At 40.4% G+C, this 24,736-nt stretch overlaps 1 protein-coding gene across 1 annotated transcript in view; it reads left to right on the forward strand.

Annotated features, from left to right (window-relative positions):
* The window catches only part of LOC144824482 (uncharacterized), a 695,244-nt gene that overhangs the window by 174,685 nt on the left and 495,823 nt on the right, over window positions 1–24,736 (forward strand). The window contains exons 4-5 of the mRNA XM_078683566.1: window positions 1,266–1,336; window positions 18,247–18,307. Of these exons, the coding sequence (XP_078539692.1) occupies window positions 1,266–1,336; window positions 18,247–18,307 (132 nt within the window). The remainder of the gene's footprint in view (window positions 1–1,265; window positions 1,337–18,246; window positions 18,308–24,736) is intronic.

The following is a 24,736-nucleotide window of genomic DNA, read 5'->3' on the forward strand; positions in this document are numbered from 1 at the left end:
CTGCGGGAATGGATACAATTATCATAAGATATGGCGGAGAAACCAAATGATTTAATCAATTCCACTAAGGAAGTGATAGGAAATGTTGAAAGCGTAGGGGACAGAGAAGACCCCTGTGATACTCCGCAAGGAGGGAAAAAAGAGCTAGAGTTGAAACTGCCCACCGCCACCATTTGTTCTCTATTAGTAAAAATAAAAGCCAATTAGCGCCAAGACAGTATCTGTGATCCCCACATAGATAGTCAATTGTTTAATAAATCATGGTTCACCGTATCAAAGACGGCAGAGAGGTCAATGCTGCACTGCCACCCTCATCCACCAACCCGCGGATTTCCTCTGTGTAATATTTTGGCTTGAATCCATGTTGAGATGTGCTCAAAATATTGTTGGAGTCCAGAATAACTGTGAGATCTTCATTTAAGGCTTCCTCCAAAATGTGTGCAGGAAAAGGCAACTGAAAAATAGGGCATGTGTCGTTAATGACCCTGGGTTCAAGTAAAGATTTATTATAGATAGAGCAGATTGAGGTCCTTTTCAGGGCTTCCGGGTATTGTTCTGTCACCAGTATGTTATTCAGTGACCTGATTAAGTGAACTGCAATCAGGTCAGGGGCCAGCTGTAAAATAAAAAGAGGAAAAGGATCTGATGGGTAGCCTGTCTTAGTGGTTTCAATTAACTTTACTACTTTACTGCTCGGTCTTCCCTCTTCCCATCGTTTTTTCAAGATGTGGATTTTTGACAAAGACCTTGTGTTCTAGAAATGATTTATTGATTGATAGAGCAAAGTTCAGTATAACTAGAGGCTGAGGCAACAATTAATAGCCCAGGCATCACCAGGAGAACATCTTCAGCCCTTCTGTATGGCAAGCAAAACGTTTTTATCCCACCTAAGAATTCAGATAGCTATCTCCCTTGGTCCTGTGAGACAAAATTAAAATACCTAGCCCTTTTCCTAGTGGACCTGAGAAAGATCTAAACCTTATTGCCAGGAATTGAAGCACCATCTGGAGATGGTCATGTAGATTTAGGCCAACCTTCACACCTACAAAGCGATTTGTTGGCAACTATTATGTTGAAGGTTCACAGACCCTCTATCATCCTTCGCGTGTGATCAACCAGAAGATGGGCTTGGACCCTGTCAGCACCTTCTCTTGGTCTTGGTCTCATGCTGTTTGGTTATGTTACTGCTGTAAATGTGCCATCCATTTAGACAGGTCAGAAAACCAGAGATCCAATAATTAGATACCAATTCAATGTTTTTCTAGTCCCTTAGGTGCCTTCGACAAAGACTCTGTAGATGTTGGACCAAAACTGGAAGAACTGACTGACAGAAAAGGTAAACTATTTCTCTCATTGGTCTGTGTCAGTGGAAGAGCAGAATAATATGATTAACTTGTGAAACAAAAAGAGCAGGAGCTTGATGTTTAGAATTTTGGACGTTATATTCTCGGGCACTTAAATATGGTGAATGGGATGTCTGCCACATTTGTGATGGAGCAAACTCGAACCCCTCAGTATCTTCAGGTCAGATTACAACCCATTGACTCACTGATTTGAGCAAAATAAATTACAGACATTAACAGCATTAATCGTTGATGTCTTGATTAGCTCAGTGATTTGAACACTGTGCTTTCTTTTTATACATTTTTCAAAGCTAAACAGACAAGCCACACACTCATTCCAACTCCCCCACAAGGCTGAGATGTCTTGCATCACTTCACATTCCTCCTGTACCAAAACTCCTATGGGCACCACTTCGATTGCCATGCCAGGTATAATCTGCGGCTGAAAACACTGCATCAGTTCCCATCCCAACTCCACACCAAGCCTGAGATTGGCTGTATCACTTTCCTCTCTAGCTCTATTTTACCAGTAGGAAGGCAATCCAGCGCTGCTCTCAAACAATCCTCCAAACCATCACGGAATACTCAGGAGCTTTCACACTCTACTCGTCGGTGGGGCCCATAGCACCGCAAGTCACTCATCCGCACAAAACACTCTGCTCCCAAGATCAGTGAAACCTAGAGGAGGAGCTGCCAGACAGCGGAGTGCCCTAATTAATCTACGAAGTTTGAATTCTATACATTATACACATATGCATATTATAGACATCACCATGGTATTTTAATATATATAAGAACAACCTTATAGCACCCCACTATTTTGGTCAATGGATCAGCTAGTAAAGGTTAATTGATGGATAACAAGACCTGCTTAGTTTCCATTTAATTAACTTTATTTTGCCTCTCAATTATTCTGACATGACCTTTTAATCTAAGTTCAATTTCTATTCAGTTTAGATTTGACACATTTCCTTAATTATTCAGACAAGAGTGAAAGAATAAATTCAGTTAGCTTACATTTATTAGCGAAAAGGTTCAGAAACTAAAAGATTCAAAGACATATTACCCGTCTTCTGGACGCGATGGAAAACAGAAATTAAAAAACGACACAAGTTCCCAAAAACAGCCTCTCTATCTTCCTTGATGTCTACCTCCCATCAGGACTCCGATTCCATCAAAAGTTAAAGTCAGGAAAAATTTCAAATTCTTTAGCACCCAAAAATTAGTCAGTCCGACAGCATGTCGTGGTGCAAAAATTCAAAGCAAAAGGGACATTTTTTCTCTCCTCCAAACGGCCTCTTATATACCCTTTTTCACTAACTATCTAACTAAAAATTGAAACTTTAGGGTCTATACTCGTTCCTCATTGGTCCATACGAGGGCTGGTGAAGATCACCTCATCTCCTCATTGTCCGCAAATTTGCAAAGTCACTGTCACCATTCTCATACAGTACTAATTGTTCATGTTTGTAACAATTTTGCTTCTGTTAGTCCACGTAGTTACTTCACAAAAATTTCCCAGGCTCTCAACTCGAGCATCTCATCTGGCACCACTCCGCACTTCCAGGCCACTCTGACCTTGACATCAGTAGCTTAGGCACAGGCTGCTCGTACATCTCTTGAGCATTGTCACGCATGCGTAGAATTACACCCTCTTGGAGTTCCACAAAACCGCGATTTTTATTTAGGCTGTATGGGCCATAACGGGAACTATTATGAAAACAAACACAAATTTATGTTAGATTTTAAAGAAAAGCCCTTCTGTTTACCTCCCCCCTTTTCTGGTTTTACTCTGTTAGTTATTACCTAGCTTTTAAACAATGAAAACACTTTTATACTTACTGACTTCTTTCGATTTTGCCACAATAGACTCTGAATAAGCATATTTGCCTAGCTTTATTTGCTTCAAAGCATTATTGCACTATGTTAGTATGACAACTTCACTTGATTCATGTATTACGATTTGCAACACAAGCAAACTAGTATCCCACGTGTACTTTTTCTGTGTGCTCACTTTTTTGGGTTGATTAGTATCACAACCCACATGATTAACATATGTTAGACGTTATGGGAAACCTGGTTTCATGAGAGGTACACAAAATTCTTTGTCACTTCCTCGCTCCTTCAATTCCCCCCTTTGGTGATCTTATCACCAAACTATACCAAAAACCTTTGTAGAATTTCAAATAAACATGTTTCAGGCTCTTTTCAATTAGTTCGATTTAAACTCTTGTATCTGCCATTTTCTTTCTGTCCTGGTACAGTTTCTCTTTAAACTCTTCCAATTCTATTTCTCCTTTTTCACGTTCTCTTTATTTACTTTCCTCAATCTTCTTTTTTATAGAATTTTAAAAATGTCTTCTTTTCCTACACTTACAAGCTAATCTTAGAACTAGTATCACCATTATTATTACAGTCAGTGAAATTATTACTTTCCCTATAATTGACCATTTCTTTACAGCTGAAAAACTCTTACCAAGTTTTTCAAGAACACCCGTCAACCTCCAGTGGAGCAACTTCTTTATGCAATTCTGTAATATACTTCTGAATATTTTGACTTTTGTCTGGGATATAAGTGCAACAGTGTTGTACTTTCAATATTCCACAGACTCCTCCCTCTTTGCTCAATAATATATCAAGAGCAAGTTGATTTTGCATCACCATAGCTCTCATAGCAAACATTTCCGTATTTGCCATTAAAAATCCTCCTGCTGTATCTGTTGATAAACGATATACTATCGTTGACAACTTTCTACTTTTGTTTGCATTAAAGGATATGCCCACTGCTGGTATCAATGCTCCAAACACATCACCTCTTATTTCTAAAACACTTTCCCTCCTTCTATGGCTAATGGTTTACTAATTTCATGTATTCCATTAGTTCCCCTATCTACATAAAATGTTTTAGGAAAGACCAAACATAAGTAACAGGTTCCGTACCAGTGGTTAGGCAATCTATAATAAGCTTTGTTACCACATAGAAAATATATATCGGGAAAAACAGGATCATTTCCACCGTTAAATCCCCATCCCCCTTGTATAATATATGTATCTTCACATTGACTTGTTCCCACAAAATAATTGTCATACAAAGTGTTATCTCTTCTAATACATAACTTCCCAATTTATGGTTTATCTATACTAATTGCCACATTCACATTCTTTCCCTCTATATTTGCATCCTCAAAAGTCCACATTGTTGATTTTGCTTTGTTTGCAGTTGATTTTCTCTTATATTGGATTCTTCTTTCCTCTACTATATCCAAGAAGGCTTTTTTTTTTCATTACGCATTTTACAAGTCAAATTATGTTTGAAAGCATAATCAAAAGTGAATACTTGTGTTTCTAAAACATATTCCCCAAAAACTTTGACTGGTTTAATTTTGTTCAGTTCTCGGACTACCTTCAAAGTTGCAAAAGTGTCATCAGAATTAGAATAATAATATTCTAATTTACCTGTTTTATAAAACAAACTGGATAACACACTAAAAGTAACTCCACATGTCAAATGAAGGTGATGGTAAGTCACACCCTCTGATTCAGATGCAGGCAACTTCATACAAACATAACAGTCACTTGCGTCCATGGTTTTCACATATTCAGACAATAATTTAGAAAATGTATTTTTCAAAAAATCACTTATAGAATTATCTTTATGCATATCAGGATTATATACGTGCCTCATATCACTTTTCAATTCATGACTCTTCTCTTTTGCACTCTCATTTGCCTTCATATTTCCAAAAAACAGGTCTAAAAGGAATCACAATTGCTAACATTAACCATACTACCATTAATAATCCTGTACATATTAACCACATTCTACACCATTTTCTAAAAATAGCACAGTTTGATCTTTGTACATCATTAGTAGGCATTTGTTTTCTTCAAATAAACAGTGTCTTTTAGTTCAGTTTTCACTTACAGTTTTAATTATCAATTTCAAAGTTGTTCTAGACTTTTTCTTTTATCTCTCTCTCCGATATCTTGGCGTTGCCCAAATATGAGTCCTATATTGTTCCTTTACTCACTTTTGTAATCCAGGTTCTCTTGACTGATGTTGATTTCCTCTATTGAAGGTAATGCAATATAGGTCCATTCAGGTGACTTATAATTTTGATTTGGTCTCCTTACTCCTTTTGGCCTTTGCATAATCTCTTTTCTCTCATTCAACAACTCCTTTTGACTTGTTATTTCATTCACTTGTTCTTCTTGATTCTTTACCTTATTGATCAGTTTAAATTTCAATCCAGCATTTCCTTTAGGCCAATTGTCTCCTTTACGCGGTCTCTTACTTTCAGGTTCTGAGTTTCCACGTTCCAACTTCCAAGCTCTTTTTCTTGAGCTCCTCCTCAATTGTGACTCATCATCACTATCATCAGATTCAGTTTCAAACTTGTCAACACTTCTTCCTATTTTGAATCTTATAATGTCTGTTTCCTTCACTGAATCTGTATTCTCCTTCACCAGTTCTTTAACTCTGTTAGGAGCATCTCCATAGTTGGTCCTTGGAAGCTCATCCTTATCATGAGTACTTTCCTTCTCACCAGTTTCGGGACTTACGTTCCTTCTTCCAGAGTTTTCAAACTGTCTTTTAGAACTTAATTTGATCAGTGTCCAAACTGGTACTAGGCTTAACCAAATGTCGACTTTCAGGTCGATCTTCAGAATTTGGTACCTCAATCTTGTCCTCTCCTTCAGATGCTGAGCTAGTATCTGATGTTGACGAACAGGTCGAGATTCAGTATCTGGATTTTGATCTTGTTCACTTTCAGAATCAGAGTCAGTAGTGCTTTCTGCCTCCTCTGATTGCAGATTTTCTGGTTTAGGCACGCAAATCTTATGGCTGGTGTGCACCCATCTCTTTACTCCACCACACTTGACTTCAGTGGTGCTAACCAGGATTACCTGTCTTGGCTTCTCCCAACGAGGGACTAGAAAGTTTCTTCTCCTGTGCACTTTTATCCGAACCCGTTCTCCAGGAACTAGATCATGAGCTGGATGTTTTTCTTTTGTGATTGTATCAATTCCAACCTGATGGAATACAGAAGTCACCACATCAGACAGGTTCTTCCAGTAATCCAGTATGATATCATCATTTATAGTCAGCAGTTTATCAACTGGTACAAATGCTTGTCTCGTTACTCTTCTCATCAGTATTTCATGAGGACTTAATCCTTTCTTTTTATCAGGTGTACTCCTCAGGGTCATCAAAACAAGTGGCAAAGCATCAGGCCATTTCACTCCAGTGGCCAAACACATTTTTGCAATTCAGTTCTTTATTGTTCCATTTACTTGTTCAACTACCCCAGAAGCCTCTGGTCTGTAAGAACAGTGTAATTTCTGACAAATGTCCAGTGCTTCACAAATCATCTGAACAAGTTCATTCTGGAATTGTGTGCCATGATCTGATTCAATCGTTACTGGGAAACCAAAACATGGAATGATCACTCTTAATAAGAGTTTGGCAACAGTCAATCCATCATTTCGCTTTGTAGGGAAAGACTCCACCGACCATGAGAATAAGCAAATTATTACAAGCATGTATCTCAATCTATTGCATGGTGGTAGTTCTATTAAGTCTAACTGCATCCTAGTGAAAGGACCTCCCTCCCGTCCGATGGTTCCCAAACTCACAATAGTTTTTCTTCTTGGGTTTAGTTGTTGACATACTAGACATCGCTGACAAAGACTTTCAGCAATCATTCTGAACTTGGGATTATACCATTCTGATCATGGCGTCTCTCCCTATATGAGCTTGTCCATGACACATTCGAGCCATGTTAGAGATCATGTTATGAGATATTACTGGTCTTTAATCTTTGTAAAATCAAATGTAATCCTCCTCTCTTTGTCTACAACCTGCTTTTAACCAAATATCTTTTTCTTCCTCACTAGCTTCTTCTTGCATTTGCTTTACTTCCTGCCAGGTTTCAACTATTGTGGTTAGCATTAAAAGACTTGAAACATGTTCCTTTTCCCTGTCCCGATTAATAGAAGCTACATTTTTAGCACAATATTTAGCAATGGAGTCAACAAAACGATTGCTTCCAGTGATGTTACAATTTCCATTTTTATGAGCTGCACATTTCCCAATAGCAATTTCATCAGGCCGCTGAATTGCATCAATCAACATTTTCACAAATTCTGCATTTCTGATGGGGGATCCTGCAAGAGTTAAATAACCTCTTTGAGACCACAATTGTCCATAATCATGAACAATCCCAAAGCCATATTGACTATCAGTCACTATGGTCACTCGAATTTCTCTTCCCAGTTTGCATGCTCGAATCAAAGCAATCAGTTCCGCTACTTGAGCAGAACGAATCTCTTTCAGACAAGATGCTTCTAAGACATCTGCCACTGTACAAACAGCATATGCAGCACTTAAAACACCATTCTCAGTTCTTAAGCAAGACCCATCCACAAACATCACATAATCAGTTTCGGGCAATGGTTCATCCTTAATGTCACTTCTTGGTTTAGTACTATACTCAAGTACATCCAGGCATTTATGGTCAACTTCATCTTTCACCTCCACATCCAGAGTGTCAGGCAACAATGTAGAGGGATTTACATTTACACATTTGGCTACTGTTACATGTCTGCACCTAGAATTACCTTATCGTATTTTGTCATTCTGTTGTTTGTCAGAAACTGAGTTTGTGTTCTAGTGAGGAGAATCTCAACCGAGTGTGATACATACACCTTCACTGGATATCCCATCACTATTCCCTCACTCTGCTCCAGACTTAAACTTGTGGTAGCAACTGCTTTCAAGCATTCTGGCAATGCCTTGGCAACTGGATCCAACACTGCTGAAAAATAGGCAATAGGCTTTCTCACATTGGCCATGTCTCTGAATTAGAACTGATAATACACATCCTTCTCGTTCACTGCAATATAGTTCAAATTCTTTCTCATAATCAGGCATACCTAGGGCTGGTGCTTCACACAGACTGGTCTTCAACTGTTGAAATTCCACCATTTCTGTCTTGTTCACCACTATGGGGTCCTTCACATCTGCTCGAGTCAGTCTTTGTAAAGGCTTCGCAATCAATGAAAATCCACTAATCTATTGTCGACAGTACCCTACCATGCCTAAGAACATTCTCACCTGTTTTTGCGTTTTGGGGGGCTTCATTCCTTGAATAATTCTGATTCTTTCTATGGTAACCTATCTCATTCCCTTTCAAATCTTGTGACCAAAGTACTGTACCTCCTGGTAAAATTGTAACTTACATGGAGACACTTTGTGTCTTCCTTCTGCCAAATGATTCAGTAAGGCAATGGTATCAGACACGCAGGCATCTTTGGTTCTTGAAGTGACCAACAGGTCATCAATATATTGAACCAATACAGATTTTCCTGGCATATCTAGACGTTTTAATGATTTCTTCAACAGTTGCTGGAATGACTCTCAGTATATGGATTGGGGGAAATTAAAAAAGTCAAAGAAGATTTATTAGGTCGATGGGTTATTGCCGAACTGAAATTTGGAGGATTGACTGTCACTATCTGCTCACTATATGCATCAGTAATTGACGATCCCACTGCTCTCAATCATCTAAGTGTGGAGTTAGCTCAATGGTCATCTAACATTGTATTATGTGGAGATTTTAATTTACACATGGAGGAAACATTTGACATCTATGGCAGTACCCCATATAAAGGCAGGAAGAAGAAGGTATTTGGGGCACTTAGAGAGTTAATTCAAGAATATAGAATGCTAGATGTAGGGTACGAGAAAAAGGGGGGAACGTCTGGATATACTTTTTTTTCTGCCCCGCACCAATTTTTTTTTATATTGGACTACTTTTTTGTATCTAAGTGCTTATACAATGATCTCACTCAAGTGGAATATGGAGTACTACCAAAAATTATTTCGGATCATAATCCTATTATTTTCAAATTCGAATTAATTACTTCATTTACCCCTCGAGCATGGTCATTTGACCGCAAACTATTGTACGATTTATCCTATGTTGACCAAATGAATATCTGGATCCCCGAATTTTTTACTAATAATAAAGGCACGGCACCTTTTGAAATAGTTTGGGATGCTTTTAAATGTGGGGTTCGGGGAGAAACATTGAGCTACTCAATAAGAAAACAAAAGGAGGTTAGAACGCGAGAAGAATTAGAAATGAAAAATTTAAGATTGTTAGAGATTCAGCTTATGCAGGCGTGCAATAAAGGATTAGCTACTGAAAGTATTATAAAGGAGTTAACGACTCTCAAAGTTAAGATTCATCAGGGGTACGCGACAAAGTTTGCCCAGCAAGTTTCTGCCTTTAGGACAGAGGTTTATGAAGTTGGTGAGAATTCTGGCAAACATTTGGCTAAGAGGGCTAGGCAGAAAGCGGCATTTGCTAGTATTGATAAAATAAATAATTTGACAGGGATAACTGTTAATAAAATAGAGGATATCCTTAAAGTATTTAGTGACTTTTACCTTAAACTGTATACTGAGGATGTGAGGTCAGATTGTTTAGACCAGACTACTCAGTTTATTGAACCAGCTTTAAATGTCACCTTATCTAGCGAAGAGAAGGAGAAATTAGATTGACCATTTACTTGGGAGGAAATTGAACTCTCTTTAATGTCTTTAGCCTCAGGAAAAGCAGCTGGTCCTGATGCTATCCCTTTAGAGTTCTTTAAACAGTTTCGGAGTATCTTAAAAATAGAACTAGTGGATTTATGTCTGAGAGCTCAACAAGGTATTGCCCCTCAATCATGGCATGATTCAATAATTACTGTGTTTCTTAAAAAAGGTAAGCCTCCGTTATCACCCTCATCTTTTCGTCCCATATCACTCATAAATGCCGATAGTAAAAAAGTTTCTAAAATTTTAGCTCTAAGACTATCTAATATTATTTCTCCCCTAGTCTCTATCTATCAACACGGCTTTATCCCTGCTAGAGACACTGCTGATCACATCCGACGGGTGATTTCGTTCCTGGATTGGTCCCAGGCAACTCGGTCTAATGTTGGGCTAATATTTCTAGATGCTGAAAAAGCTTTTGACCGGGTTGCCTGGGACTATTTGTGGGAAATTCTATCTAGGAAGGGATTAGGCCCTGGAATTATAAAAGCTTTAAAAACTCTGTATATTGCTCCTAAAGCGTGTATCCGAATTAATGGACATATCTCCCCTCCTTTTTCAGTGACCAGGGTAACTCGACAAGGATGTCCCTGTTCTCCCCTACTTTTTGTTTTTTATATTGACCCCTTAATCAACTGGTTTTTTTTGGAACAAAAAATTAAACCTATTTACTTAGCCAATATTAATTACCGAGTCTTAGCTTACGCTGACGATATAGTCATAACCACCACTGATGTCCATACAGCTTTACCAGCGGTTGATGACCTTGCTAAACAATTTGGGCTTTTCTCCGGCTACAAACTTAATCTGGAGAAAACGCAAATTTTATGTTCAGGAGACAATCCACCTTCAAATATCTCCACTACTTTAGAGGTCACATATTTAGGAATAAAGATTTCCCTCCCCATAGAGAAGATACCAGAACGCAATATAAACCCCATAATAACCCAAATCAATGCTTCACTGCAGCGCTTGGATCACCTACATCTATCACTATATGGTAGACTTAACATTTTAAAAATGATGATTTTACCAAAAGTACTGTATATCTACCATACAATACTATTAGAATTTCAGTCGCTCTGCTTTAAAAATTTAGAAAGAAGTACTTTTCGTTTTTTATGGGGTTATAAACGTCATAGGAAAGCATCAAAGAAAATGATACTCAATAATGAACAAGGTGGATGGAACGTTCCTTATTTTTTTTTTTTATTATTTATCTGCTACATTGCAATACATAAGTCCTTTAATTATGGGAGACAGGGTAGAAACTTTGAATTGTCAAACTCCTACAATCTACGAAATGATTATGGGTGAGCAAGTTAAAGGTAGTTTTCTGAGGATTGTAGAGCCCAGCTATCACAAAAAAACTAAATACAAGATACTTAAGGCGGCTTTTGGAGTCTGGCAAAAAATTCGTAAACATATAAAATTATATAAACTAAATGCTTATACTCCTCTTATATCAAAGGGCCTTTTACCTGAAATTTTTTGTGATTTAACTATGTATAGATGGCAGCAGAAAGGAATACGGTATTTGGGAGACTTATTTAGTAATGATCAATTTGTTTCATTCCAGGATTTAATGAATACATTTTCTGTGGGAAAAAATGACTTTTTCAAATTTCTCCAACTTCGAAGCTTCATACAGAATCAATCTTTAATTCCCCCAGTTAAAATTACGAAAATTTCATTGCTAGAACTCTTGCAAAAAAAACCCCGTATAGGTGCTATTTATTTAAGTTTAATTCAGGAATTTGGGGATGATTTAGGACAATGTCAGCGGAAATGGGCTAATAGTCTAGGTATATCTGATGTGGATATTTTGTCATCGATTAAAATGGCTTCAGATTGCCTAATGACAGGGTTGATGAAATCCCAACATTTTATGTGCATTCATAATTTATACTACACCCCAAACAAAGTTGCTAAGTGGAGCACAACGACAGGTACGAACTGCAGTCGCTGTGGGTTATATGCAGCTGATGAATTGCATATGTTTTTTTCTTGCCCCAAACTTTCTATGTTGTTTCAACATGTGGAAAATTTTCTGGCTATTATTTTTAAGAGTGAGATTAAGATAACGGCGGAATTGGTGTTGTTGGGTACTGATCATTCTTGATGTGGCGTGAAAAATTATTGTTTATGTATAATATTGAATCTGCTATATATAAGTTAAAGGGGGTTAAAAAGAGAATATTGGGGGAGAAAATTTGGGCACCAATTGCCGAATGGATTTAAACTTTTTTATGTTGATTGAATCAGATTTATGTTATAAATTGTTATGTATTTTAAGAGGACATCGATTTATTCTAGTAATCATGTATTGCTGTATTTCCTTGCAATAAAACAATAAAATGTAAAAAAAAAAAAAAAATCTATTCCCTCACTCTGCTCCAGACTTAAACTTGTGGTAGCAACTGCTTTCAAGCATTCTGGCAATGCCTTGGCAACTGGATCCAACACTGCTGAAAAATAGGCAATAGGCTTTCTCACATTGGCCATGTCTCTGAATTAGAACTGATAATACACATCCTTCTCGTTCACTGCAATATAGTTCAAATTCTTTCTCATAATCAGGCATACCTAGGGCTGGTGCTTCACACAGACTGGTCTTCCACTGTTGAAATTCCGCCATTTCTGTCTTGTTCACCACTATGGGGTCCTTCACATCTGCTCTAGTCAGTCTTTGTAAAGGCTTCGCAATCAATGAAAATCCACTAATCCATTGTCGACAGTACCCTACCATGCCTAAGAACATTCTCACCTGTTTTTGCGTTTTGGGGGGCTTCATTCCTTGAATAATTCTGATTCTTTCTATGGTAACCTATCTCGTTCCCTTTCAAATCTTGTGACCAAAGTACTGTACCTCCTGGTAAAATTGTAACTTACATGGAGACACTTTGTGTCTTCCTTCTGCCAAATGATTCAGTAAGGCAATGGTATCAGACACGCAGGCATCTTTGGTTCTTGAAGCGACCAACAGGTCATCAATATATTGAACCAATACAGATTTTCCTGGCATATCTAGACGTTTTAATGATTTCTTCAACAGTTGATGGAATGACTCTCAGTATACCCTTGAGGAATTCGGCACCATGCCAAAATACGCTCTCCAAACCAGAACGTAAATATTGATTGGCTGTCAGGGTGCAATGGAACAGTGAAAAATGCATTACCTAAATCAATAACTGTGTACCATTCCGCATCATGGGGAATCTGATACAAGATTAATGCTGGAATTGGTACGATGGGGCAACATGGGACAACTGTTTTATTTACCTTTTTCAAATCTTGCACTATTCTAAATGTTCCATTTGGCTTTTTCAATCCCATTATAGGTGAATTACATGAACTACTCATTATTTCCTTCAGAATCCCTTGCTCAATCATTTTGTCAATAACAGGTGTTATTTCTTCAATTATTTCTTGTGTCAATTTGTATTGAGGTGTGTTAGGATAATCAAGTTCTTCCTTTATGGAGATTTTAACAGGACTCACATCTTTCATTATCCCAATTTCTTCTCCTGTAAAATCCCACACATCCTCTTCGATTGTTTCTTTTAATTCACCAGGTAGCCTTTCTCTTTCAAACACAAGAAACATTTCATTTTGCTCTGAATCTATCATTGGCATAGTCATTTTATATAACCTGTCTTTATCTGCAGTTTGGAATTCTATGCCATCTGGTGAACAATAAATGGCACAGTTAATTTTGCACAGTATGTCCCTCCCAAGCAGATTTACAGGACTGCTGTCATAAACCACGAATAGATGCATTTCTCTGAAATTACCAATTTCAACTTCAACTGGTTCCGGAAGGGGTGTTTTAATCTGTCTGTTTGCTATTCCTACCACTTGGATAAATTCACCAGAGAGAGGAAGATTTTGGACTTCTACTGATCTAACGGTAGAACGGGTAGCACCTGTATCCACTAGGAAGGTAATGTTCACACCATTCACCTTACCGTTCACAAAGGGACCAGATTGATCTACCTCTAGAGTTGTGCCAAGCACGCACTTCTCTTCCTCTCCTAGGCACCGTCAACAACTCTCATCTGACTCATTTCCATCCGACCTCAACCAATACTGTGGAATTGCATTCACTCGGGGTGGTCTTGTTACCTGTTCTCCTCCGTAGAATCCTGTCTCTGCACTGTATTTCTGCAGATTTACACTGTGTGGGGGTGGTGGTTGTGGCACCTAACTCTGCTGTTTAACTACCTGCTTCTGTGGCGAAGACTGGTGATTTACCTCATTCTGCACCTGTGCATTTAATGACGTATTTTCGGGATTAACCTTTGGAGGTAACTTACACTCTTTTCTCCAATGCCCTAACTTGCCACAGTTGTGACAAGGCCACTTTTTCTTTGCTTCATCCAAATTTAACTGTCCTTTCCCTTTCATTGAATTACCCTTTGGTTTGTCCTGACTTGCATCATGCATCTGGTTCTCCAACTGAGCTCCTTGCTGTTCAGCTACTTTCACTTGTGCCCACATGTCTTTTTCTTTAAGCCTTCTTTGTTTGACTTCAATTTTATCACTAAAATATTTTGCATGCCTTAAAACCTCATCTACAGAAAACGCCTGCCATCCCACCATGGGATGTTTTATCATATCACTTATCTCCGGTCTTAGCCCAAACACAAATCGGTATACGAAATGGCTCATGTCCTTTTCACTCAACTCTTCATACCCACTGTACTGTTTAAACACCAAAAGTAACATCTCATAATACGAATGTCCAGACTCTTTGGTCTCTTGCAATGTTCTGTCAATCTTTACCCAATCTGTTTCTTTCTGTTTTCAAGAATGTTATTACCTGATCATATTGACGCATTACCTCAGGTCCTGGAGCACCTGTTTTAGGATCTTTTGGATATTCAGCTTTCGACCAGTCAACAGTTATCTTACATTCGGACCACAAATCTGCTGGTACTACTATGTCAAATGATCCATCCAGATCTTCCCATAATACTTTTGAGACTTTTACAAATCGATCAACTTGTCGGTACCATTCTACTGGTTTCTCTCGTAATCTTGCAAAATCATTAGTAAATGACAATATGTCCTGCCTAGTCCATGGAACATGCACATACCCTCCTCCTGGTATTTCTCTCATTGGGAATTCATTCACTACAGGTTCTTTTTCTTTAACAGGGAAAGCTAAGGACGTTTTATCACTACTTTCCTCTCGTTTCTTACCCATTTACTTCTCCATCACTCTACATCTACTCACTTTCTTAATAACACAATTAGTTCTTTTATTTGGGGTAATCTTCCTGCAGTATTCAGATTGTTTATATCCTTTTCAGAAAAATCTACTCTGTAGGGTTTGTGCAACATTTTTATTTTCGCAAATTCTATTCCACATTCATCTGCCACCTCTTCTAATCGGTCATGCAAATTTTTAGCCCTCCATGTAATGCTTTTACACGTGAACATTAATTCCTCATCCTGGTAGCTTCTTAGCCTTTCAGTTCCAATCGTCCCAATAATTAATTCCTCCATGTCTATTTTTAATTTGACTACATCTAAAGGTTTTAGTTCCTGATCTTTTTGTCAGGATCTGCCAAACAGCGCCTGCCTAGCATTGATGCTTCTTCAAACTCGCAAGAATTCTGTATTTCCAGTAGACAGCTCTTACCTCTTCTCTACCACAGAATTTTACTTTTGCCGATAAAGTAGCACTTCCCTCTACCTTACCCTTCTCTCAAGCTTCGGAACCAAACCTGCTACTCTCCCAGGGATACGTTTTAGTTGGAATACTCAATTGATTAATTTGCTTCAGGCCAAGATTTCCAGATCGTCCTTCACTATACATTCACTGCTTACACACGTAAAATGACCCTAACTTGTAACATACGACGATGTTACCACCTTGAAACAGACTATGTACCATGCGACTTCACTTGCCACACTTTTCCTCTGCCTGCAAACAGAGTGACCAGCTTCCTACTTTCCAGAAGCCTCAAATATCCGACTACACATAACATGATACAGACTCAACATATAATGTTTTGTCATAATTTCTGAACATCAAAACTCTATATACATTAACCGTGTCAAATCTATACATTGCTTATCCAAACTAACCTATAGCAACCAGACTCCTGCTACCAAGAAAACTGATCCAGCGCTGCTCTCAAACAATCCTCCAAACCATCACGGAATACTCAGGAGCTTTCACACTCTACTCACCGGTGGGGCCCATAGCACTGCGAGTCACTCATCCGCACAAAACACACTGCTCCCAAGATCAGTGAAACCTAGAGGACGAGCTGCAGGACAGCGGAGTACCCTAATTACTCTACGAAGTTTGAATTCTATACATTATATACATATGCATATTAAAGACATCACATGGTATTTTAATATTCATAAGAACAACCTTAAGGCACTCCACTATTTTGGTCAATGGATCAGCTAGTAAAGGTCAATTGATAGATAACAAGACCCGCTTAGTTTCCATTTAATTAACTTTATTTTGCCTCTCAATTATTCTGGCATGACCTTTTAATCTAAGTTCAATTTTATTCAGTTTAGCTTTGAAACATTTCTATAATTATTCAGACAAGAGTGAAAGAATATATTCAGTTAGCTTACATTTATTAGCGAAATGGTTCCGAAATTAAAAGATTCAAAGACATATTACCAGTCTTCTGGACGCGATGGAAAACAGAAATTAAAAATGACACAAGTTCCCAAAAACAGCCTCTCTATCTTCCTTGATGTCTATCTCCCATCAGGACTCAGATACCATCAAAAGTTAAAGTCAGGAAAAATTTCAAAGTCTTTAGCACCCAAAAATAAGTCAGTCCGACAGCATGTCGTGGTGCAAAAATACAAAGCAAAAGGCACATTTTTTCTCTCCTCCAAACGGTCTCTTATATACCCTTTTCACTAACTATCTAACTAAAATTTGAAACTTTAGGGTCCATACTCATTCCTCATTGGTCCATACGAGGGGTGGTGAAGATCCGCAAATTTGCAAAGTCACTGTCATAATTCTCATACAGTCCTAATTGTTCATGTTTGCAACAATTTTCCTTCTGTTAGTCCACGTAGTTACTTCACAAAAATTTCCCAGGCTCTCAACTCGAGCATCTCATCTGGCACCATTGCGCACTTCCAGCCCACTCTGACCTTGACATCAGTAGCTTAGGCACTGGCTGCTCGTACATCTCTTGAGCATTGTCACGCATGCGTAGAATTACACGCTCTTGGAGTCCCACCAAACCGCCATTTTTATTTAGGCCACATTGGCCATAACGGGACCTATTATGTACACAAACAAAAATTTATGTTAGATTTGAAAGAAAAGCCCTTCTGTTTACCTCCCTCTTTTCTAAGTTTACCCTGTTAGTTATTACCTAGCTTTTAAGCAACAAAAACACCTTTATACTTACTGATTTCTTTCGATTTTGCCCAATAGACTCTGAATAAACATATTTGCCTAGCTTTATTTGCTACAAAGCATTATTGCACTATGTTAGTATGTCAACTTCACTTGATTAATGTATTACGATTTGCAACACAAGCAAATTAGTATCCCACGTGTACTTTTTCTGTGTGTGCTCACTTTTTTTGGTTGATTAGTATCACAATCCACACGATTACCATATGTTAGACATTATGGGAAACCTGATTTCACGAGGGGTACACAACATTTTTTGTCGCTTCCTCGCTCCATCAATTGCAATGCTTCACCTAATGTTGAAACTCTGCTGGCACACAAATTGGGTATCTCAGTCGAACCACCCCCCTCTCTCCCTCTCGCTACCGTGAAGTGTGGCACTGTATGGCTACCTCCAGGTCAACAGGCTGTACATCTCTGCTTCCTATTCAACAGCTAGTGGGTTCAAATTGTGCACCCTCTAATTACCATGTGCACATGATGCACAGTTAAGGTCTTTGGAACAAGAAATAATGTGCTAAATATGGATGTATTCCTGTGCTCTGAGGTGTGCAAAATTGTAATGTGTGCAGTTTTCCCTCTCGAATTGAGCCCTGTTGTATATAATTTGCCCCTGACTCATATATTTTGAAGTGCAAACAGGAGTTTGTGCCTGGAACAGATTTATTAGATCCATTGTAATCCATGCCTAAGCTTCCGCCATCTATTTCCAAGAGCAGAGAACTACTAGAAAATGTCTGAGATTGATCCCTTTTACTGTTATTACAGTGATTCATGTAAATGATTAATCAAAACAAACATGAAGAAGTGATTTCATAGTAGAGAAAGACAGTTGTATATGTTTTTGCTACATTATTACAAAGCATCTTCTTCATTCATAGCCTTTTTCTACATTGGTGAAAACGATTCCAATGAAGGTGACAATTTTGAAACCAGTACAAAGTAAGTGTAATATGAACTATTTGCATATTAAATACTAAGATCAAGTGTATTCCTTGTAAATAAATTGCATTGAGCATGCTACAGAGTAAATAAATAACATTGGAAATACTGTGAAATGAATACATTGTATACCACAGGGGAATTAATCAAATTTGTAGTGCGGACTCTGGCATCAAGGAATTGCATGGCGCACACACTATGTAGTGAAAAAATCACATAGAGCAGTGGTTCCAAACTTTTGACTCCTGAGGACCCCCACTGAATCACTACTGGAAGCCGGGGACCCCCAAGCAATTTGTACAATTTAAATTTCTTTTTAAAAACGCCGTTTTAAAGCAGAGGCAATTTCAGGAGGGAGACAGCTTGAATTGGGTCTATTGGCATGGACATGTATGCATACAGCAGTGTATTATTTAGTGGTACCCAAGGGTTTGTGGAAAGTGAGCAATCAGACAGCAGCGCGAACATCCTACTGCTGATCCTGGTTGCATCTAATTTTACCTGCCTGCCAAGTAACGGTAACCTATAGACATGTGCCTTTCAACGTTTTATTGCTTTTATTGTATTGCCTGTATTTTCATTGTTGTGTCTGTGACTGCTTTTGTTTGTCTTCCCCCGCTGCCTGTACATGGTCCGTGCCCCTTTTTCTTCCCTCAGTTCCCCTCAATGTCCCCGACCGTGCTCTCTCTGCCCAGTCTTTCCTTCTGTACCCCTCGCTGCCCCGTGTCTCTGCCCGGTTTTCTCTTCTGTTCCCCTTGCCTCTCTGCCCATTCTGCCTTTTGTTCTTAGTTGCTCCTATATTTCTGTATTCTGTATTTTGCCTCTGTGCCATTCGTTTTTTGTGCCCGTCTGCCCTATGTGCCACTTGTTTTTCCTGCATTTTTGTGCCCCTTTTGCCTCTGTCCCACTCATTTTTTGTGCCTTTCTGCCCTCTGTTCCTCTCGTTTTTCACTCGTTTTGCGTGCCTTTCTGCCCTCTGTGCCACTCATTTTTTGTGCCTTTCTGCCCTCTGTTCAACTCATTTTCCCCTCGTTTTTTGTGCCTTTCTGCCCTCTGTTCCACTCGTTTTTTGTGCCTTTCTGCCCTCTGTTTCACTCGTTTTTCACTTGTTTTTTTGCCCTTCTGCCCTATGTTCCACTCGTTTTTTGTGCCTTTCTGCCCTCTGTTCCACTTGTTTTTCCCTTGGTTTTTTTGCCCTTCTGCCCTATGTTCCCCTCGTTTTTTGTGCCTTTCTGCCCTCTGTTCCACTTTGTTTTCCCCTCGTTTTTTGTGCCCTTCTGCCCTCTGTTCCACTCGTTTTTATAGCTTTTCTGCCCTCTGTTCCACTCGTTTTTTGTGCCTTTCTGCCCTCTGTTCCTCTAGTTTTTCTCTCGTTTTTTGTGCCTTTCTGCCCTTTGTGCCACTCAGTTGTTGTGCCTTTCTGCCCTCTGTTCAACTCATTTTCCCTTCGTTTTTTGTGCCCTTCTGCCCTCTGTTCCAATCATTTTTTTTAGCCTTTCTGCCCTCTGTTCAACTCATTTATTGTGCCTTTCTGCCCTCTGTTCCTCTAGTTTTTCCCTCATTTTTTGTGCCTTTCTGCCCTTTGTGCCACTCAGTTGTTGTGCCTTTCTGCCCTCTGTTCAACTCATTTTCCCCTCGCTTTTTGTGCCCTTCTGCCCTCTGTTCCAATCATTTTTTGTGCCTTTCTGCCCTCTGTTCCACTCGTTTTTTATGCCTTTTTGCCCTCTGTTCCCCTCGTTTTTCCCTTAGTTTTTTTGCCCTTCTGCCCTCTGTTCCACTCGTTTTCCCCTCGTTTTTTGTACCCTTCTGCTCTCTGTTCAACTCATTTTTTGTGCCTTTCTGCCCTCTGTTCCAATTGTTTTTCCCTTGTTTTATTTTGCCCTTCTGCCCTATGTTCCACTTGTTTTTTGTGCCTTTCTGCCCTCTGTTCCACTTTGTTTTCCCCTCGTTTTTTGTGCCCTTCTGCCCTATATTCCACTCGTTTTTTGTGCCTTTCTGCCCTCTGTTACACTTTGTTTTCCCCTCGTTTTTTGTGCCCTTCTGCCCTCTGTTCCACTCATTTTTTGTGCTTTTCTGCCCTCTATTCCTCTCGTTTTCCCCTAGTTTTTTGTGCCCTTCTGTCCTCTTTTCCTCTCGTTTTTTTGTGCCCTTCTGCCCTCTGTTCCACTCGTTTTTTGTGCCTTTCTGCCCTCTGTTCTACTCGTTTTCTCCGCGTTTTTGGTGCCCTTCTGCCCTCTGTTCCACTTGTTTTTTTGTGCCCTTCTGCCTTCTGTGTCACAGCTCTTGTGTGCTGTGAGGACGCATAGGCGTTTAATTTTTCACTACGACAGGCACTCGAGTCCTGCGGACCCCCTGGGAATGCCTCACGGACCCCTGGGGGGACTGCTGACCACAGTTTGGGAAACGTTGACATAGAGCATACTGTTGATTAAATAAATTGCAAAGCACACACTAAGAAGTAAATAAATTGCAAAACACACACACTGTGCACAGGGCCGGACTGGGAACTGAAAACAGCCCTGGCAAATTTTGGCACACCAGCCCCCGTCCAGTGCGTAGAGAGCGAGTGCAGCGAGCGAGCCTGACCACTACCTGGTGTGGTTTGGTGGGGTTCTCTCCCCAAGAAAATTTTGTAAAAAGATAGAGCAAAATGGTAAATTTTACAGCATATTTTTCATTACATATTCATTTGTATCTACTTTCAAAGCACAGTAAATAGTAGATGATGACCTTTAAGAGCACCAGGTTACCCACCTAGTCATATGTACCCATAGACATTCTTTCAGAGAGCACAAAAAATAGACACAAGTAGTGAATCAGAGAGAACAAAGTAAAAGTGAGACCAGCCCCAATATGGTGTGCAGCAAGCGTAGTGAGCAACCACTACAGGGGGGTTTGGGGGTTTCTTCCCCAAGGGAAGTTTGGAGACAGAAAGGCCAAAACAAAGCACTTTAAAAAAAAAATTCATTACATATTAGATTGTATTCACTTTTAAAGCATAGTAAATGATTACCTTACGGAGCTCACGTTGTCACACATTAAGCACTGACATGTGATGTCACACATGAGTACACAGGCCACTGAGGAAATGTCACACATAAGCACCTAGGCACTGAGGGCAGAAACTGTAGAAATGTCACACATAAGCATCTGATAACTAGCAACTAGGGCACAGAGGCCAGAAACTATGGAAACGTCACACCCAGACCCAGGCCAGGTCACACCAGGCCAGAAAGCATAGAAACGTCACACATAAGCACCCAGGCCAGTAAGTATGGAAATGTCACACATGAGGCTCCAGGTCATTGAGGCCAGAAACTATGGAAATAGCACACATAAGCACCCAGGCCAGAAAACATGGAAACGTCACACATAAGCACCCAGGCAGCCAGAAAGCATGGAACTGTCTCACATGGCACCCTGGCCAGAAAGCATGAAAAATTCACACAAAGGCACCGAGGCCAGATTCTGGGAGGCAAGATGGCGACCGTGTGAGACGGTCGGCAAGCAGCTCGTGTGAGGAGGAGCGCTATGCAGGTCTAAGACCCCGTATTTCCCCAACAAAGATAGATTTGGCAAAATAAAATAATGTAAAATACGAGTCTCTTACAAACTCAGGACGGAGGAGATCGGGCAGAAAGAATTCCCATCCAAGCGAACGCGGCTGGATGAAGCTGAAATTGACGTGCAGTCAGCCGCTGAAGCGGCTGCTCCTGGAGATTGCTCAGCTGATACGGCGGCTCAGAGGCGGAGCTGTCATCCGTTCACAAGCGGAGGCGGCGGAGTTTACGGAGTTGGTGTGCACCTTAGGAGCATCGCGGCGCCTCGCCCAGAAACGGCGTATTCAGCGCAGAAGGGAGCTCTACGCCGAGAAACAAGTAAACACGGCTTTCAGCCGCCCGTGTGGCAGGGAGGAACTGACAAGCTACACTCTGGAGGGCGGCGGTGGAGCTCTGCAGGCTAAGACGGAGACAGAGATTGACTCGTCAGCCGGTAAGGAGGCTTTTGGGCTAGAGGAGAGGCGGAGGGCAATCATGGCTCCAAAGGCAAACGCCAGCACTAAGGCAGCGGCTAGGAGGAAGGCAGCAGCGGTACTGGCGGAGGCATTGGACAATGATGGCGGTAAGGGGAAAAAGCAAGGCTCCCCTCAAGTTAAAAAAACAGCACAACAGGCCACCAGTAAGGGAAACCTGGATAATGTGGGTACTGTGCCAATATCGGATATTTTTCAAAAACTAAACAAAGCCAAAGACTCTCAAGATCTAAAGGAGGATTATTTACAGGCTGCCCCTAGTGCTGTGGTTGATGAGGCATCCCCTGACACTATAGTGGATGCGCTTGCTGAGCAATTGAACCCAATAATAACGGTGGAAGGTGAAGATCAACAATCGGAGACCCCAGTAGCAGGTTGGTTGGGGGATAGCCTACCATCCCAAGGCATAGAAAAGGTCCTGGAGGATGACACAGGGGGGAGTAGCTGCAGTAAAAAAGAGACACCGAGTGAGGCATTTTTCTCGGTATCTGAAGGCGGCGAATGGTCTGAGGAAGGAGAGGATAGTTTGGGGCAAGAAACCAGTGATATAGAAACTGGCAGTGACTTAGAGACCGAGGAAACCAGCCCACCAAATACAGCAGTTAAAATGGTGGTGAGAGCCCAAGTATCTAACCAAAAAAAAGAAATATCACAATTGAATGCCTCAGCAGATATCCCGGAAGGAGACTCAGCTCAAATGTCACTCTTGGAGATCATTCACCAGGAGATATTGGCTCATAGAGAAGAAACAAGGCAAGAAAGTCGGAAATCACAGGCTGCCGTTAGGAAAATGCAAGGGGTGGTGAGGAAACTGACTAAGGCCTGCGTGAACCTGGGTGAACGGGTGACCAACTTGGAAGATCGAGTGGTATCTACAGAAGCTGACGCGGCAGCAGCAGTGGATAAAGTTGACTCGCAAGCAAAGCATCTTACTGATATCCAATGGAAATTGGAGTCGTTAGAGAACAGATCGAGGCAAAATAACCTGCGCGTCCTGGGTATCCCGGAGGGGGCCGAGGGGACGGACATGAAAGCATTTATCGTTAAACTTTTTGTGTCCGCCTTCAAAGAACTGAAAGACTGGGATTTCGATAGGGAGATCCAGAGAGCGCACCGTACTCCATTCAAAATCTATAAAAAGGCTAAAGAGGGAGATAAGCCCAGAGCGATATTAATCTTTTTGGGCAATTTCAATTTAAGACAAGTAATCTCTGAAAGGGCAAGGCCTGATAGAAAAATGACAGTAGATGAATACACCTTTTTTGTCCGTCCAGACTTCTGCCATATCACAGTTGAGAGGCGTTGGAGGTTGCGGCAAATGATCAAACCTTTTCAGGACAAGGGCATGCAGGCATATTTGATCAACCCCGCCCAGTTGAAAGTAATTCAGGGTGGAAAACATTTTATTTCTCCTCAGAGATTAAAGCCAAAGAGTTTTTGCAGCTATAGATGGAGTATCGGGAGTGTCAAATGTATAAATGTACCAGTAAGGTGTAATGGAGTTACTGAATTATCTCTAAGGGGAGCGATCAATTTTTGGGGTGTGAGAAGTTTTCACTGCGGGAGTTCCGGGGGAAAAAAAAAAAAAAATGAGGGGAACAAAAAGGAAAGAAAATGGTAAGAAATATAGCAAAAAAGGTGAGAGATGTATATAAAAGGAAAATGGTTGAAGCATAGCCACTTCTCCTCACACTAAGCTGCATCCATCATGTGCACAGACCAGCGGTCTGAGCGCCTCTAGACAAGCGGGGGGGGTGTGGGCGCTGGAGCCCAGGAGGGGGAGGGCGAGAGTGCAGAGGGTGGAGTGGGTGGGGGGTGGGAGGGAAGGGGGGGCGAAAACAATGAAAAAGTATGAGATGGAAAAGAACAGGGTTCAGGATGATATCAGATATCTGGATATGAGGTATTGTGGGAAAGGTAAATTCGTAAAATATGCCAGACATTAGAATTTGTAGTATCAACGCAGGGGGGCTAAATGACTGGAAGAAGCGGCAGAGATTGAGCCATCTGGTTAGATCGAATAATATCGATATAGTATGTGTTCAGGAAACCCATATCCCCTGGAATAAAAGGAAGGTCTTGGAATTGTATGGGTTTACTTTGATTGGGTGTTCCACCCAGACATCAATGACAAGAGGAGTGGCTATATTAGCCAAGAATCATCTGGGTGCTGCGAAACGCATAAAAACGGATGGCTCGGGGAGATGGGTATTGGCAGAAATGAGTTTGGGGTTTACACTATGTGTAATATATGGTCCAAATGAGGATGATCCTATGGTGTTCAACAAATTAGAAGAGGAATTGGCCAACTGGACAGCCCCAATGATAGTATGTGGGGACATGAATATTTCGATGAACTGGCAAAAGGGGGCTAGATACACAGGCCGCAACCGAAA

Source organism: Lissotriton helveticus, chromosome 3_1 (genome assembly GCF_964261635.1).
Source record: "Lissotriton helveticus chromosome 3_1, aLisHel1.1, whole genome shotgun sequence".
In the NCBI taxonomy this organism is placed as follows: domain Eukaryota; kingdom Metazoa; phylum Chordata; class Amphibia; order Caudata; family Salamandridae; genus Lissotriton; species Lissotriton helveticus.